This window comes from Lytechinus pictus, chromosome 5 (assembly GCF_037042905.1).
Source record: "Lytechinus pictus isolate F3 Inbred chromosome 5, Lp3.0, whole genome shotgun sequence".
In the NCBI taxonomy this organism is placed as follows: domain Eukaryota; kingdom Metazoa; phylum Echinodermata; class Echinoidea; order Temnopleuroida; family Toxopneustidae; genus Lytechinus; species Lytechinus pictus.
The window spans coordinates 5,565,688-5,582,579 of NC_087249.1; the positions used below are offsets into that span (position 1 = coordinate 5,565,688).

The 16,892-nt window shown below is 37.8% G+C and overlaps 1 protein-coding gene across 1 annotated transcript in view; it reads right to left on the minus strand.

The window, feature by feature from the left end:
* Positions 1–3,260: 3,260 nt before the first annotated feature.
* The window catches only part of LOC129262516 (mucin-2-like), a 33,034-nt gene continuing 19,402 nt past the window's right edge, over positions 3,261–16,892 (minus strand). The window contains exons 7-8 of the mRNA XM_054900641.2: positions 14,830–14,885; positions 3,261–10,041 (exon numbers count right to left, since the gene is read on the minus strand). Of these exons, the coding sequence (XP_054756616.2) occupies positions 4,879–10,041; positions 14,830–14,885 (5,219 nt within the window). The 3' untranslated portion in view covers positions 3,261–4,878. The remainder of the gene's footprint in view (positions 10,042–14,829; positions 14,886–16,892) is intronic.

Genomic DNA, 16,892 nt, shown 5'->3' on the forward strand with positions numbered 1-16,892 from the left:
TATGCATTGTGCCCTCAATTAGTCTATAAACTGCACAGGGAGATATATCTAGTCTTCATCTCATCGATAATGTTCAAGGGTGGATTTCATTACAGAGTGAACACAGTGCATGATCAATAAGCAAATATAATCTCCCAAGTAATCCTGCTTCTTGATCATTTTGACGATAAAAAAACAAATACATGTACAAAAGGGGCTTCTGGATTATCACATCTTTTCTCCGAGTTCACTGAAATCTGAAAATCTCCTGATAATGATATTCAAGTTGCAAAGAGAGCAGTTGCTTCTTTCAAAAGAAGAGTTGAAGAGTTACAAAGAAAATCTCAGACGTCCCATCACTGTATTTGTAAAGACAAGCATAAGTTTGGGATTTCAAAATCTGCTCACAAAGACTGTCATATGATGACATTTGAAGTTGTAGTGAGAGAAATGACTATTTGAAACAAAAATGAAGAGTTCCACACACATTTTCAAGTTCCTCATGCACCACTGTAGTCAAGTAGTATTTTTAAATCTCAAAATCTTCTCACAAAGACTGAAGTAATGTTGTGAAGTCAAAGACAGGGGGAATATGACTACTTTCAAAAAGAGTTTCCTAGATGTTTTTCAGACATCTGAAGTTGTAGAGATGGGATGACAACTGAGTTTCCTCAGACCATGGACCTCTGTGGTCCATGATCAGATTCATGAAATCAAAGAGATGGGATGAGTTATATCAAAAGAGCTGATGAGATTCCAAGACTCCTCACTGGTCATACTCATCCTTACATCTATTTCCTGATGGTGCTTGCTTCCAAGAAGAGGATAAACGTCTCCCTGATGTATCCTGGTAGCAAAGACCTCCTCCCATTACATTCCAAACATATAAACATTGCTAGGTGTGGACTAATGCTATGAATTCAAAATGGGCTGGATGCCACATACCAATATGATTCACACTCAACACTGCGTTCACATTCTTCTCTGAGCGGAGGAGAGTTTCACGCATCTCAGTGTAATTCCACTCATTATCTTTCAATCTGAACAGTCATTGAAAACTCTCTCCCTTCTCCCTTCGCAGTTCACCGGGGACAACATTTGGAGGGGAGAGTGATCTTGGATACAAAATGGATGGGTATACACCTGCATTCATCAAAATATGCCCATGCATGAATTTGGTGCTGGAATAATGTGATATCTACAGCGACAAATGATGGTACTGTCTATTCTCTCTGCTTCTTGGGGTATGTGTCAGGAGCATGGAAAGAAGTGTGGATATTAGTCAGCAGTAAAAAAAAATCTTTTAAGGTGAAATCTGGGGACCTTCTCCCCTCCTTAGACACTAAAGTGAACGTAGAGAAAGACATCCTTCTTCCAGCAACCTATCTCGTAATTTCCCTGCTACCTAATAACATGGATCTATTACAGTTTTCTATTAACCCTGTGCTTGCTGAAGTAATCCATCCTTCTGGGGAAATACTTATAACACACCCCATGGGCTTCAGAATCAAGTCATCATCCTTACACTGACAAACTATGGGGGTGTATGCAGTTAGTCAGCCCTTTCCCTTTCAGGAATGTCATCAAATACAAAAGAGATTGAGGGAGAGAGGTATGAGAGAGGGAGGGTGAGAGTTCTAGTTATGGGGTAGACTGATAAAGAGGAGTCCATCAGAAAGACAAGGGGGTGGTAGTTTTCAAGTCACTGCATCTCTAAGGAATATAAATTGTGAATTCTATGATTTTTATTCTCCCTTCCATGGGGAGGGGGCCTATGCCCCGGGCCGAAGTTATGTGGGCAAGGCACATGGAGAAAGAAAAAGTATTTGAAAAGTTTCAAAAATTAAGTAACCTGATGTAATAATATTCTTAATAATAATCAGTTTCAGCAGTTTAAAGAGGGGGTAAGGTTGAATTCAGCTGCCAAGGACATCAGTTGATGAAAGGGGTGGGGTACAATTTTAATGCTCTCTTGGAGTCCATTGCCAGTTTTTATCGACACACCACTGGTTTCCATACTCATCTCATAACTGTTCACATATGCAAATGATATTTACCACACCCTTTTCAATTTTCCTGGTATTCATAGCAGTCATTAACCTCTGAAATACCAACAATTATATATGAGCTCCTTGGCATGTTGTTATGTCATTCAAACAGAGGTCCTTGCATACTCTGAATGTTTCTACTATCCCACTAGTGAGAACGTGGTGTAAGATGTTGCTAGACATGACTAATCTGATTTCTGGGATACTTCAGGCATCAACAACAAATATGGGAATATCTTTCTGCCAAGAATAGATGCCATGGGGAGTATTTCATTAAATAAACATAAATTTTTCACTGTTTATTATAAGCTACTGAAATAATTACACCTGATTGACTCAGAGTGAAAATTATTATTTGTTTCATGAAAAACTCCCCTTAGAGAGCATTTCATGATACATTTTGTCAGTTATTTTCACAGGCTCATTTGATCTGAGCCAATCAGATGCAAGGAATTTCAGTAGCTTTTTAACAAATATTTGTTTCATGAAACGCTTCCCTGATCTCCCAAAGTCTGTACCAAGTTTGGAAAAATCTATAAAGATTAATTATTTTCAAAGTTTGAATTCAGTGTAAGCTAACATGAAGGGGATATCGTGCAAACATGTTGTACAAAGATAAGATCTAAAATCTGATAAAAACAGGTAGAATTTACAATTTGAATGTCTAATAATCAAAATTCAAAATTATTGATTACAACACATTCAACATTATATTCTTAAAATTAGAGTTTTCGTGCCCAAGAATGTTGTGGATATATTGTATGCATGAATCGTCTACACTAGATGTAGACTGAAACACTCCTGTGAGCGTATATATATCACTCATCATTCATTTTCTGTCTGTCTGGATGTTTGAAACTTAACCCCTACGAAGATGACAGATAACATTCCATAGATGAGAATCAGATGGATGGTATGATGATAATTGTCACTAATGATCACATGATCACTAATTGTTATAAGCTACTAAAACCCTTGCATTTGATTGGTTCACAGCAATTATATCAGTGAAAATCATTGCCATGATGCCTAATGAAATACTCGGGTGAAGCAAATGGTGATATGGTGATCTCAAATGCATCAGGGCCAATGTATCCGAAGATAATTGTTTCTTCATTACAAATAAATATATGCATTTATCTTTCTCACTCTCTCTCCCCTTATGGAAATTCATAGCACACATTTGAAACAAAGGGAACTCTTTTTCTTTTTCTATTTATTTATTTTAAGCTAAAGTAACAGATATTTCTTATATTAGAGGGCCTGTCCCCCTTAGCCCAAATGTCGTATATATTTCTCCCTGAAAAATTCTGATCACAAAAAAGGAAGATATATCAAGCTTTGTAGAGGCTGGCATGGCTCTGTAATTACATGTAGTAGGAGGCCAAGGTTATAATGGATTTTCATTATGTTTTTTCCAGCTCATCAAATTAAGTCTCCCCATATCATTATTAAAAGATAACTAGGTTCATCTAGCACACTATTACGACTCAAAACAGTCTCATCTGAAATTGCTTTTTCTTTTGAGATCAGAGCAGAAGAGAGAGCCGATGCATTCTCGGCTCGTCGCTCTTTGGAACTGAGTGAAAAGGCCAAAGCGATGAAAATGTAATTTTGCTCGAGAGAAATATGACGCTTTGGAGCAGAAGTTTATTCAATTGTAAAAATGCATGTCTTCTCTGCGTCACACACTCACTGCACATGATACACTGAGTGCCCCCCTCCCACTGGCCAAAGTAAAAAAAAAAATAACATAAATTTGTGATTTTTCACAAAATTTTGAGATCAATGTTTTGCTAGTTTAATCTTACTCACTCTTTACAAGTCATTAACACACTCATGAATAGAATATATTCCTTTCATAATCTATTCCCCAATTATATCAAGCTTAATAAAGAATAGAATGAAAAGAATGCACTGTGACAAGTCAGTGATATAGATCACTCCAACACTAAGGCGACAGGGAAGGGGTCATATGCCCGGGGGGGGGTACTTAGCATAAATGTATGATACGTACAGTATGTGCCGCGGTCGAGACCCCTATTTTCAACGTAAATTTCCGTTCCAGAGTATCACCAATTCAGAAAGCCATAGAAATTCCTATTTTTCCCCATTCCAGAGACCCTCAAATTTGTGGTTTCTCGTTCCATTGCGCGCCCATCATAAACTACTCAGCCGGTCGGGACGGCGAGCTCAATCGACGAAGAGTCATACAAGTTCTGGAGACCCCGGCCTATTTTTGATGTGGTCACTTCCAGAGCAATACATTTTTAGCAATTGTTGATTCAAGGGCCGTTCCAGAGACCGTCATTTTAAAGACCAATATTTAGTTCCAGAGCCCCCTTTTTTCGACTTTGGTGTGGCACATAGGTATCATGTTATAATTCGACTAGCCCCCCCCCCCCCCCCCCCCCCGGGTCATATGATTTCTTTCCACTTTCTTTCCCTTTCTATATTTCTTTTTTTTTCTACTCTCTCATGTATTTCTCTGTCTTCATCTCTGGATCTCTGCCTCTGTCTCTCTTTCTTTCTATGTCTCTCCCTTCTTAATTGTCTTATTTCCATAGGAATATAAAGCAGATGGATGGACTTAGTAATATAATATTCAAGTCAAGAAGCAACAAGGAATCTTTTGACTAAAGTGCAAGCCAAGAGACCACTTCACGCATTTCAAACAGAATCGCAACCTTGAATATTGTACTCAGAAACCATTCTTTGACAATATTCTCAAAATAATGATTCACTCTTCAAAATGTGGATCCTGATTATGTCTAATCTGAATTATATTCTGAGCTGGATTTGCAGTCTTTTGTATGACAGGATTTAAAGGTTAAAGAATGAACAATAATTATTAATAACTTACCCTAATTTCTAGGACTCCTTCTTCTGGATCCAGGCTGCTCAGAAGATCAGCTGACACATCATACACAGGGCTCTTCACTCTGGTAGGAGATGGTGGTGGCAGTTTGGGGAGTGCAGGAGGACCCCTCTGCTTATCCTCATCAGCCATGTCCAAAGTCTCTTCCTCCTCATCGTCATCATCATCAGCATCATCGTCCGCATCACTCACAATGATCGGAGTCACCTTCTTGCTGATGCCTGCCCGAGGAGATCTGGAAGCGGCGAGAGGTTTGGAACTGGGTAGAGGTGGTTTTGGGGAGGTGGGAATCGAGGGGGTGACTTTGACACTTTTGGTTTCCGACCTAGGTGTTGAGATTGTGAGGGGTTTTATCTCTGGTTTGGAATTCTCAGATGTACGTTCAGATTTAGGGGGACTGGATGTTGGCAGTGGTGGGGGTAAATCGACTGATTCTGTTCTTTCGCTTTCCCCCACTGTATCATCCTTAGAAGAGGTTTTACTAGTGGGAGTTTTGGAATGAATATCTGTGGTGGAATCAAGCTGGATTCCATCATCACCTTCAAAGGACACCCTCCTAGAACTCTTTGTGGTGAGTGCGTCAGCCACATTCCTGCGAGCTACAACTGGTTTGGAAGGCACCTTCGGCTTGCAATCTTCCTCCTTCACATTGCTGTTGATGTCTGAACTAGTCAAAGAAGATCCATCTTTTGCTTCATTAAGTTCCTTTTTGGTGGCTGCTGACCTGATATCTTGTCTAAGTCTAGATAGGGATGTTGGCCCACCTGTTCGTCCAGAAGAATTCAACTGAGTTGCCTTCGGTAAAGTATTTTTCACTGACTTTTCATCGCTACCCAATTTGTTCAAATTTGTTGAGAATGACCCTAAATTCCTAGTTTCACCAGTAGTAGTTCCCTGATCCTTCTCACTTTCCCAAGTGAATTTCTTTGCAGTCAGTTTTGATTTAAAAACATTCCCCGATACACTTGCGTTTCCTGCGGCTGATTTTGTGGTCAGCATCAAAGGTTTTGCTTTTATGGAACTGGACAACAGAGGAACTCCAATTTTTGAAGGACCAGAAGTTGATGATGACCCAACAGAGGATGTATTCACAGAAAGTTTCTTTGGAACAGAGAGTCCCTTGAATTTCTGATTCGATGATGTCACAGAATTCAAAGAATCTAAAATGGATGGCTTTGCTGAAGATGGGCTTGGCTTTAGTGGCGGTGCCGCACTTCTCGATGACAATGCCCCATCAGCCTTTACCAAAGGAGATAATTCTTTCTTAGGTGACATGGAACCCCTCACTTTCCCAACAGTACTGTCCACAATTGGTGATGATTGCGTACATTCTTCTTTCAACACCCTAACATCCGCCTCACTTTCCTTTGATTCGGACAAAAGACTCTTGGTTGGTGTCTCTTGAATTGAGCTCTCACTGTTTTCTTGGTCATTATCTGAGCAATCATTAAATGAATCTGTATTGGCATATTTTGGCCTTTCCTTTGTCCTGACATCAACATGTGAGCTTGAAGATGAAAGATTCTTGGGTTCTCTTTCAGTTATCTTTCCACTGTCATTTAAGATTGCACTGACCTTACTAGAACTAAGAGGTGGAGAAAGTTCAGAAATTTTGCGTGGAGAACGAGTTGGTGAATGAGTTCTTACAGGTGTTGGTGGAGGCGATGTCGAGCATGACGATGAAGATGAGGTTCTCCTCTTGATGACTTCACCAAACAATGCACCTCTCTTGGCAACAATGTCATCATCTCCATCAGACCTATCCCTCGAGCCCCATCTATTGAGGCTCCCAAGCTTGGGGCTTGTGCGAGGAGATGTGAAGACATCGTCACTTCCAAACTTGGGTGGACTCTTCAATTTGATATCCTTGAAAGGAGATGTTTGTGTCTTACCCTGGGACTGTGAGGATAAAGAGGCAAGAGACATCTTAGCAGTGGGTGTTGTGGACACTGCAGGTGTCTTCAAAGAAATGTTCAGTTTTGACAAGCTGGGTTTCTTTGGAAGTGATGGCTTTACACTAACCATGTCAGAAATAGTACTTGAACCCTTTCCTGGCAAGGAATCAGAAGAAATTTCTTTGCTCTCAATAAGCATATCATGTTGATCGTTTCTTTCTATAGGTGCAGGGCTAGAACTGATTTTAGGTGATGAACTTGGGCACACTTTTATTTGCTCTGGGAACTCATCACCATCAGGAGGCATCCTGGGTGACATTGGTGTCTCATCACTTGTTACGGATTCTGTCTGATCCTCAGTGCCTCTGAAATCCTTAGAGCTCTCATCTGTCAACGGATTACTTGGATTGTCCTTCTCTGAAGATGACGGTAAGACATGCCACTTGATTTCTGGATTCACATCCACCACCTCCTCCTCCTCATCATCACTAGAATCTGAACTGAAATGGAGGGCATCAGCTTTGATCAGTTTCTTTGGCCCACTTTTAGGTGAGCTAGTCTTACTCCTGGCAACAACAGGAGACTTTACCTTGATGACAGTTCCTTTGCGGTGATCCCAATTAGGTTGACAATCAGAAGTATCCCTCTTGCTCATGTCCCCGCTGCTACCAGATAATTCTTCCTCAAGTCCACTCGTTGCTTTAATGTCCTCATGAACCTCATCCTCATCATCAGAGTCGAAGTCTTCAAGATGAGATTGTGATGGCTCTATAGAGGAATCATCTCTGAAACATGTAGGTGGCCTCATAACTGACAAATCACCTCTTGAATCTAGGGTAAAATCAGCATGACTAGCTCCAGAACTCATGAATAATGCATCAGAGGAAGTGTCCTGAAGAACATCATCCATTGCCGAAGCAAAAATGTCATCTACTGCCGAAGCAAGGGGATTTGAGGATTGATCAGTTATTGACTTGGTTTCATTTAAGTGTTCCATACTTGAGGCAACACTTGACATGGCACGGATGTCAGCTCCAAAGACCTCTTGATCCTGTCTAGCTTGGGGGCTCTGTAGTTTGGGGGATTCATCTTTAGTTTGCATAGTCGTCTGTTTGGAAGATTTTGTATCGCCTGGTTTGATTGGTGCAGGTGTGGCTATTGCGATATTGGCAGCCAAAGACTTATTGCTTTTTGTTTGGCCTAAAGAAGTATTGCCCTTATTAATACTAGAAGGTGTTGCACCAACTTTAGAAAATGTTTGAGGTTTAGCGAGTGGCTTTGGCTTTGGTGCTACAGAACTCAGAGGAGTAGCATCTTTACTCGCTGCCTCAAACATATTCCTTCTCTGTTTGAAAACATCTTTGTCAACCCTGGAAGACCTAAACCTTCTGGACACACTACTCAAAATCTTTTTGTCCCTCTTCACTACATCGTCAGATTTTGAAGAATCAGATCTGCTGCCCTCTTGTGACGATTGGGAGGACAGTGAGTCTGTTGGTGATGATCTTGGGGAGGAAGAGCTCAGAGGTGGGGAGCTGGACACTTCTTGAGCAGTTGTTTTGGAAATAATCATTTCAGCTTTCTGTTTTGATGATGAAATGACAGGTGATGACTTCACGATTCCCGCAGCCTCATTGAATAGGAAACCTCTAGTAGACTTCCTCTCTGGTGAAATAGTCACTTTAACAGGTAATGTCTCACTCCTTGGAGACACCTCTGGTTTGACTGTCATGTCACATTCTTCTGTCTCCATGTAGCCATCATCAGATCCAAGTAAATCATCAATATCCGTTACAGGAGGATCATTGTTCTCAAGACAATCATCCATGGTGTCTTTGGAACCAAAGTGTTCACTCGGGGTCTGATAAAGACTATCATCAAGGTCTATCTTCAGAGATTTCATATACTTCAGGTTGGAAGAGTTTGTTGGTGATTCCTGTGGGCTGAGGTATATTGATTTCTGATGCCCACTGTCACCTTCATCCTGATCACTTAAGGGTTCTGTTTCTAACATCAGTAGATCCTCCAAATCTTCCTCATTCTCATCAGTAAGGTCCATTGAAAAGGAAACAGTGGGAGAACTGTCTCTGGAAAGGGTATCCTCTCCCATGGCAGGAGTCCGTGGGCTTGGACTTCTGCTGTGAAACCTCAAGTGCTGCTTGTGCTTCTTGTACGAAGGAGTCAGGTGTGTTCCTGCTGGAAGACTTTTAACATCACTCACATAGTTTACTCTAATGTTTTCTTTTTTCGTAGTAGCACTGCCGTTGTGTCTCCCTTCTACTTTTTGCCAGATATCCTCACTTTTATTGTCCCATGTGTGGTTGTTCTTTTCATTCAGTTGGTTATGATTACTTTTTGGGTTGACAAACCCAAGGACATCCTCAACCCGTGTGCTCTCAATCCTCTTCCAGATGTCCTCTTCACCCCATCTTGTATCGCTACAGCTTGATCTCCCACTGGAATTGGATTCCGATTCAGGAGAATCCTGAACCATTGATTCATCATCCTCTGAATCTTCCTCTGGCCTTGCTACAATTACCCTCACTTTCAAGGGCAGGTTGGAGAGGATCTGCACAGTATCAAGGTATGGTCTATTCTTGAGGATCTGGTTGGTAACAGCCAGGATTTCATCTCCCACAACCATACCCCTGGATCCACCGGTCGCTCTCTCTGCTACCCCACCGGCCAGGACGCTCTTAATCTGCACAGTCTGGGTCAAGCTGTTCTCTTCCTGAGTGTGTTGGATGTTCAAGCCCATGCCAAGCTTCTCACCAAACTGCCTGGTGATCGTCAGCACCTCCAGTCGTCTCCCATCCGCAAGGTTCTTGAGCTCCGCCAGTTCTTCCTGGCTAAAGTGCTCTTGGAGGCTCAACAGTTCACTAGCCACTTTCTGGCTCTGCACCCACGGAAGGGAATCATTGTCCAACGTCTGGGCACTCACGAAGGCTTCAAACTCTGCGGCCAGCTCTGATCCAACCCTACCAAGTCTCTTATGTTCTGTTTTTCCAGTCCTCATGACAGGGTTCTTGCCATTGTTCATCTCTTCATCTTCCTCGCTGTGCCCACTCCCTCTTTGTCCATTCTCAATATTACTATTCCCCAATTTTGCGTTACCTCCCTGAGGAGATGAATGCTTGTTGACTGGAGTTGAATAGACATCTTGACTGCTGGTAGGTGTAACTATCCTCTCTACTTCAGCCTCCGTGATGGGAACAGACAAGTCCACAACAAATTCCGATCTCTGCAGAAGGATATAAAAAGAAACAGACATATAAGAAAAACAGGCATCAAATCACAAGATGGGTAAATTCTTTGACAACATCAAAAGCAATTATAGAAGCATTTCAGGAAACAAATAGTGATTTTCACCAACTATTTTGCTCTGAGCCAATCAGATGCAAGGATTTAATTATCTCATAACAGTGCTCTGTGAAAATCATTATTTGTTTTAAGAAATGCTTTACATATACCAGGGGCCGCAGAATGGTTTTAAAAGTGGGGGAGGGGGGGGGCTGACCATGTAAAAAATCACAATCCTATGGTCATTTTTTTGTGTAAACGGTTTTGGAAAAAAGTGGGGAGGCTGAAGCCCCGCTTCCGCGGCCCCTGTATACAATAATAAAGTAGAATAACTCAATTTAGAGATACATACAACTGTGCAGGAAAAAATATACAACACTGTATGAAATAGATAAACAGGAATTTGTTTCACAAATCTGATTGTTTTGTGAAACCTGTATGTTATGTTTGGAGGTGTATCCATCCAAATACTGAGAGATTAAACTCAAGTTCTGCTGGAAAAAATTTATCAGACAACTGAAACATTTAAAAAAGAATTTCAATCATTTTCATTTCTATCGGCTCCATAGAACATTGCAACATGATCTCCCCCTAATTTATTATTTTTTTCTTCAATATAATCCTCTCTAAGATAAAATCATGTTGACAGCTTTATGAAACTGCTAACCAAAAGATATTTGTGTGACTATAATTGCTTGTATAAATTGCAGGTGCAAATTGAAAAGAAAGATCAATGGCATAAAAATAGACTAGGCATTCATCAAGATTAATTATAAATACATTATATTATTGTATCACACAAAGACAGAGAAGTAGAAAATGGCAACAGAAACATAAAACGTACTACTCTATTTAAAAAAAATGCATCTTAGATACAGTAGTTGGATAGAGTACAAGGAATGTGTGTGTGTGTAGGGGGGTATTATATTTTTAATCAATTGATATTTTTATCACTATTTTCTGACTAAATTTATAATTGATTTTAATACAGCTTATTAAGCTATTGAATTATGAAGAAATATGAAGATTCAAATGTTGATTTGTTATACTGAATAGTATTTTTTGTGATGACATCAGAATAAAACAAACAAAAAAATCTACATATTTTTTTGGGAAATGTTTAACATGCTCCCTACACAAAACCTAAACCCAGCAAAAAGTTTGTATCACTCTGTAATTACCAGCAACAGCCTATTTTACTAAAGTTGTAGTGCTGCCCTCATGTGGCAATAGCTAGAAATCATTTTCTTAATTTGGATCCAGGGAGTTGACTTTCACTATTCAATCAATATAGTCTGCACTCATGTTTAAAAGGCAGTGTGATTTTGAATCTGTGGGTTTGATACAGACTTTTTATATTTCAAGTTTTAATAGTCAACTCTTGCCAAATATGAATTACTCAGGTACCAATTTAATGTAACTTCAAACAACTTGTTGAAATACAGCACCACCACTACCCACAATCATCATCATCATCATTACTATCAACATCATCATCATCATCATACACCATCACCACAATCATCAACATAACCATCACCTTCATCAACATCATCATCATACACCATCACTGCACAGGTCAATGCAGTCCATAGAATAGTATCAACTTATGTCCAACAATAAATAGGCAACTTCGATAGATATGATCAAAATCTGACAAGTGTTTATCATTCCCATCCCACTATCTATTCTAAAGGTCCAGGGCCCTGTATCATAGAGCCTAGCAATCGATCATGAGGCTGATTTTTACAATTGATCACATACAATACTCAATGCCATCAGTCGCAGAAATCGATAACATGGATAATCACAAAGCTTTATATAAACAGGGCACAAGAATTGAAAAGCTTCTATGTGGGGGCTGGGGAAGCACCCATCAAATGATTCATTAATCAACAGGAAAGCATTGTTTGGAGTTTGAGTTCTTACTCATCCACATCTATTACCTTATCATCTGGGACAATGGACAGTGAAAAAAACAATCAATGTCACCCAATTAGAGCTGCATAAGAATGCAGTTTCACTTGACGTATTTGAAGAGAAATCTTAAAATACATCTTTTTGTCAACGACTGTTTGCTTGTTTCAGTATTGTACGATATATTATATAATTGGTGTTGTATCTTTTAAGACTAGGTGCTCAGTGTAGAAATGTTATTATTATTATTTGAAGAGAAATCTTAAAACACATCTTTTCTGTCAATGACTGTTTGCTGGTTTCGGTATTAAATGATATATTACATGCATATAATTGCTGTTGAATCTTTTAAGGAAAGGAGCTGAAGAAATGTTATTATTATTATCATTATCAATATTATCATCATCATCATCATTATTAAAGTCATCATTATTATTACCATTACCATTACTATTATCATCATCATCACCATCACAACACAGTTTTGTAAAATGTTGTAGAAATCAAACCCTGGTTTAAAACTGAAGAAAAGCGGAGAAGTGGTGCTAAATATGACATTGAAAAGTCAAATATAAAGCCAGAAGTAAAAAATAAAGAAACATCTGTTTAACAAACAAAAGGATTTTAAAATACTGTCCGTACAGCAAGATAGTTTGATAAAACAAAGACATATTTGTATGATGAAATATTTAGTGCTTCTATTAAGAACAAAATGGATATACCATAGGATAGCATTATAAATAAATAAGAAATGTAAAAAATAACTGGAAATAAGGAAAAAGCAGACTCTCTACAATTAAAGGATTTTTTTTTCAGAAAATCTCTCTCACAATGAAAATTACATTTGAATTCAGCAATTTATTTACAATCTTCTCACATTGTACCTATGACAATAACTGAAAAAGAGTTACCAAAATTGTTTTTGAACAAATATCTATTGTAATGCTGCATGTACCGAATATACTTGTGGAATAAATTGCAAAGCCAGACAAGGAAATATTTATACAAATTAACTGATAAAAAAGAGACATTAACATTTCTAACCTTACATTTAGAAAAATAAAGCAAAAGTACACATTGAATAAAGATAGAAAAGTTACACCAAGACTTCACTGTTTTAAGAAAGCTAAGAACAGCTGTTCACAATGGAAATAGCCGAAAATATTTCAATTGTTTGAACGGAAGTTCACATCAAACATACCATAGGTGCCCAAGATACTTGTTTGATTGGCTTTGCAGTATCATAAAAGTTTATGAGCAAAGAAAATCATATTTTAAAGAGATTACAAACAGTTTATGTACTGGTAAGTCTCTTTTTATAAAACGTCTTATTTTAAAATGGGTGGGATGTAAACCACTAAAAATCAAGTATAAACAATCATTGGCTGATTGGTTGATGAAAAAAATAAATGTACATGTAAAAAAAATAACAATTTACTGATAAATAATGTAAAGACTTATGTCTGAAATAAATTAGAGTATCATTATTTCACACACACCATCTGGCTCTGTTAACTGAGAGGGTAAATCTTAGGATGTTATAGACTACTTATTGTGATCACTTTGTGAGTAAAATTATCTATGAATTGTGTGGGTATAGAACCACTGAATTTAACCCCCCCCCCCCCCTCACAAAAGGTTTGTTGTAAAGTGAATGCAATTTTTCAATAATAGGGTCAGCCAGTCAGGATTTTTTTTACAAACACACACACAAAAAAATTAAAAATATTGGAAGCTAACTTTACTTTGAAAGTTTCAGCAGCTATAGAGTACCAATGCGACGACATCAGTTGTCATGGTGTCATGGCGGCCTGGTTCTAAACAAATGAACCCGAGTGTGTTTCTAAAAGGAGAAAATGGCTGCTATCTGAATTTCATCGCTTGCAACCTCAGAATGATGGTAATTTTTGCAAATACAAATGTGTATTGACGATTGTCAGCTGCGACTCTGTTTAGAACCAACCGGTTCGTTGTCATGACAGTGATGTCACACTTCGGTACTCTACATTTCAAGTATTTTGAAGGTCCCATCTTTTAAATGCAACAGTTTGCTGCATTTTGCTTTAAAAAAAGATAGCCACATAACATAGGGTCTCTTGGTGGGGTAAAACCAAACAAATTTCAATTGTTTTATTTTACTTTTATACTCATTCATTCATTTTTTTTTTTTTTTTTTTCATTCTATTTTATCATTTTTCAATTTATTTAATTTTTCAATGTAAGTATTCTTTAATTATTATTTTACAGTTATTTCATTTTATTTCACTATTTTTGTTTTGTTCATTTATTTGTTTATTTATTCTTTTATATATATTTTTTTGGGGGGGTACTTGGGATACTGATATCTTTCTTCAAACGCTTAAAAGATATTGTACTCAAGTAAAGTATATCCACATATGTAAATTTAAAAGGAAGTCCAGCCTGGCATAAAATTGGTTTAATAAAAACAGAGACTTAAGATAAATACATTAATGGAGGATTGGCAATAATTCACGAAATCATTCATTAACAGAGTTGTGAAGTCTAGAACATAAAAATTTGCTGATGTCACAAACCCAATTAAATCATGAGCAATTACCACATGAAATTTCATGCATGTTAAATTATGTTAAATGATGAATGGGGAACTCTCACATGAGATATCATAAAATTGTAATTTCATTTAAAACAATCATCACTCTTCATATTTTTCTCTTTTATTTTTTAAACCAACTTAATTTTAAGTGGGGGCTTCCCCATCAAAGGGAATATAACAAGAATGAATAATATATATTTATTTTAAAATAAGATTTAAAAAAAAAACAGCTCTTACCTGGTTTTGTTTTCTCTTGTCACTGTTGATTCTCTGATATTCTGGTAAAGAGAAATCTGAAAATAATGAAGAAAGAATACAATATTATTAATCGTTAATAAACTTGAATGGTTTGTTTAAAAATACTTATGAATATAAGAATAGAGTAGAGACTAGATCGGTAAAATCAATTAGACAAGGTTTGAAAAAAATGAGAATTAACATTTAAAGTTCAACTAAACTGATTGAAATATAAAAAAAGAGCAAGTAATTTAAATCTCTGGCAAAAGCCCAACTGTTGATACAGTGGCATGAATCATTGAAACAAATTTAGCTTTACCAATTAGTGCCATGACTTGTAAGAATTTCAGAATTATGATGAACAATTTAAAGATATGATTTCTTTTTTTTTTTTTTTCAAAAGCAGAAATTGAACAAACCATCAATCATAATTTAATTTTGACCTTAACCTTAAATTCTGACCTTGAATGGTTGGGACTACAATTGTTATTTATTTTGTTATTACCAGCATCAGAAATCTGAGCTGGTTATTCAAATAACAGTAAGTATTAGTATGATTCTATAGCAATTTGAGCAGAAGAGTATATGGCCTCACCATGAGTAATGACCATGGAGTGAGATCGAGATGAAAAGAGAATTTTTGGTTCAGCAATTAATGTTATTTGAAATTAATCATGCAGCAACTAAATGATAGATAAAAAATGTTTTCCCCCAGCATACATAGACCAGTGCCGCCCGCACATAAACGTTGTTAGTCTAACAGAGCGCTAACAGCAAGCCCAGTCACGTATTTCGGATTTTGAAGTCAAAACATTTATTTCAATGTGTAAGTAATGCATTGTTGTAACATTAGGCATCGCTGCCACTTTGCCAGTTGCAGCAGGGCCTCTGTTAGCGCATTGTTAGCACTAACAACGTTTATGTGTGGTCAGCACTGAAAAATAATCTTGACTCTTTCACTTTTGGTTGTCAGTTGGTAATTATGTATTGCCTAACGGCTTAAAAGGCTTGTAAGTAAGCAATGAGAGGACCAATGGCTCAATGTCCTCTCAGAAGGACCTGGTGGGTGTTTCATAATGCTGTTTGTATTTGTTCCAGTTGAGCGTAAAGTCGTGCGCAACTTTACAAGCAGCTTAATGAAACACCTACCTGGGGGCCGTTTCATAAAGCTGTTTGTAAGTTAAGAGTGACTTTAAGAACGACTGATGAACCTTTCTTACGTGCTAAACCATCACCAATTCATCTACCATTTACAACAAGAAAGGATCACCAGTCGTTCTTAAAGTCGCTCTTAACTTACGAACAGCTTTATGAAACACCCACTTTGTAATGAGTATAAATGCCTTATCAAAGAGAACTAGTGCATTGATTTCATTTTGATTTAGGTTGCCTGATAACAATATCATTGCTATTCTAACTGAGCCATTGTGCCTCCTTTATCAGGGTTCTTAAACTTTTGAGCTGAGAAATTTTTCCAGAACTTTCCAGGACTGTAATTGAAGAATTCTAAGACTCCAAGGTTTTGAAAAACAAGGAAAGAGTAATTGAAACAAGTGGAATGCCTCTGGCCGTCTCACCTGCATCACGCGATTCAATATAGCAGCAGTGCTGATTTTGAAAACTACTATAACTCGCACAAGATGTTCAGTGATACTTGGTTACTCGTATTTCCACGTTTTATGAATTAGACCAATACACTTATAGAGATATGATGGCAATTCAACAAATACCCCCAACGTGGCCAAAGTTCTTTGACCTTACATGACCTTTGACCTTGATCATGTGACCTGAAACTCGCACAAGATGTTCAGTGATACTTGATTACTCTTATGTCCAAGTTTTATGAACTAGACCAACACACTTTCAAATTTATGGCTGTAATTCAACAAATACCCCAATTTGGCCAAAGTTCATTGACCCTAAATGACCTTTGACCTTGATCATGTGACCTGAAACTTGCACAGGATGTTCAGTAATACTTGATTACTATTATTTCTAAGTTTCATGAATCAGATCCATAAACTTTCAAAGTTATGATGGTAATTCAACAGATACCCCCAATT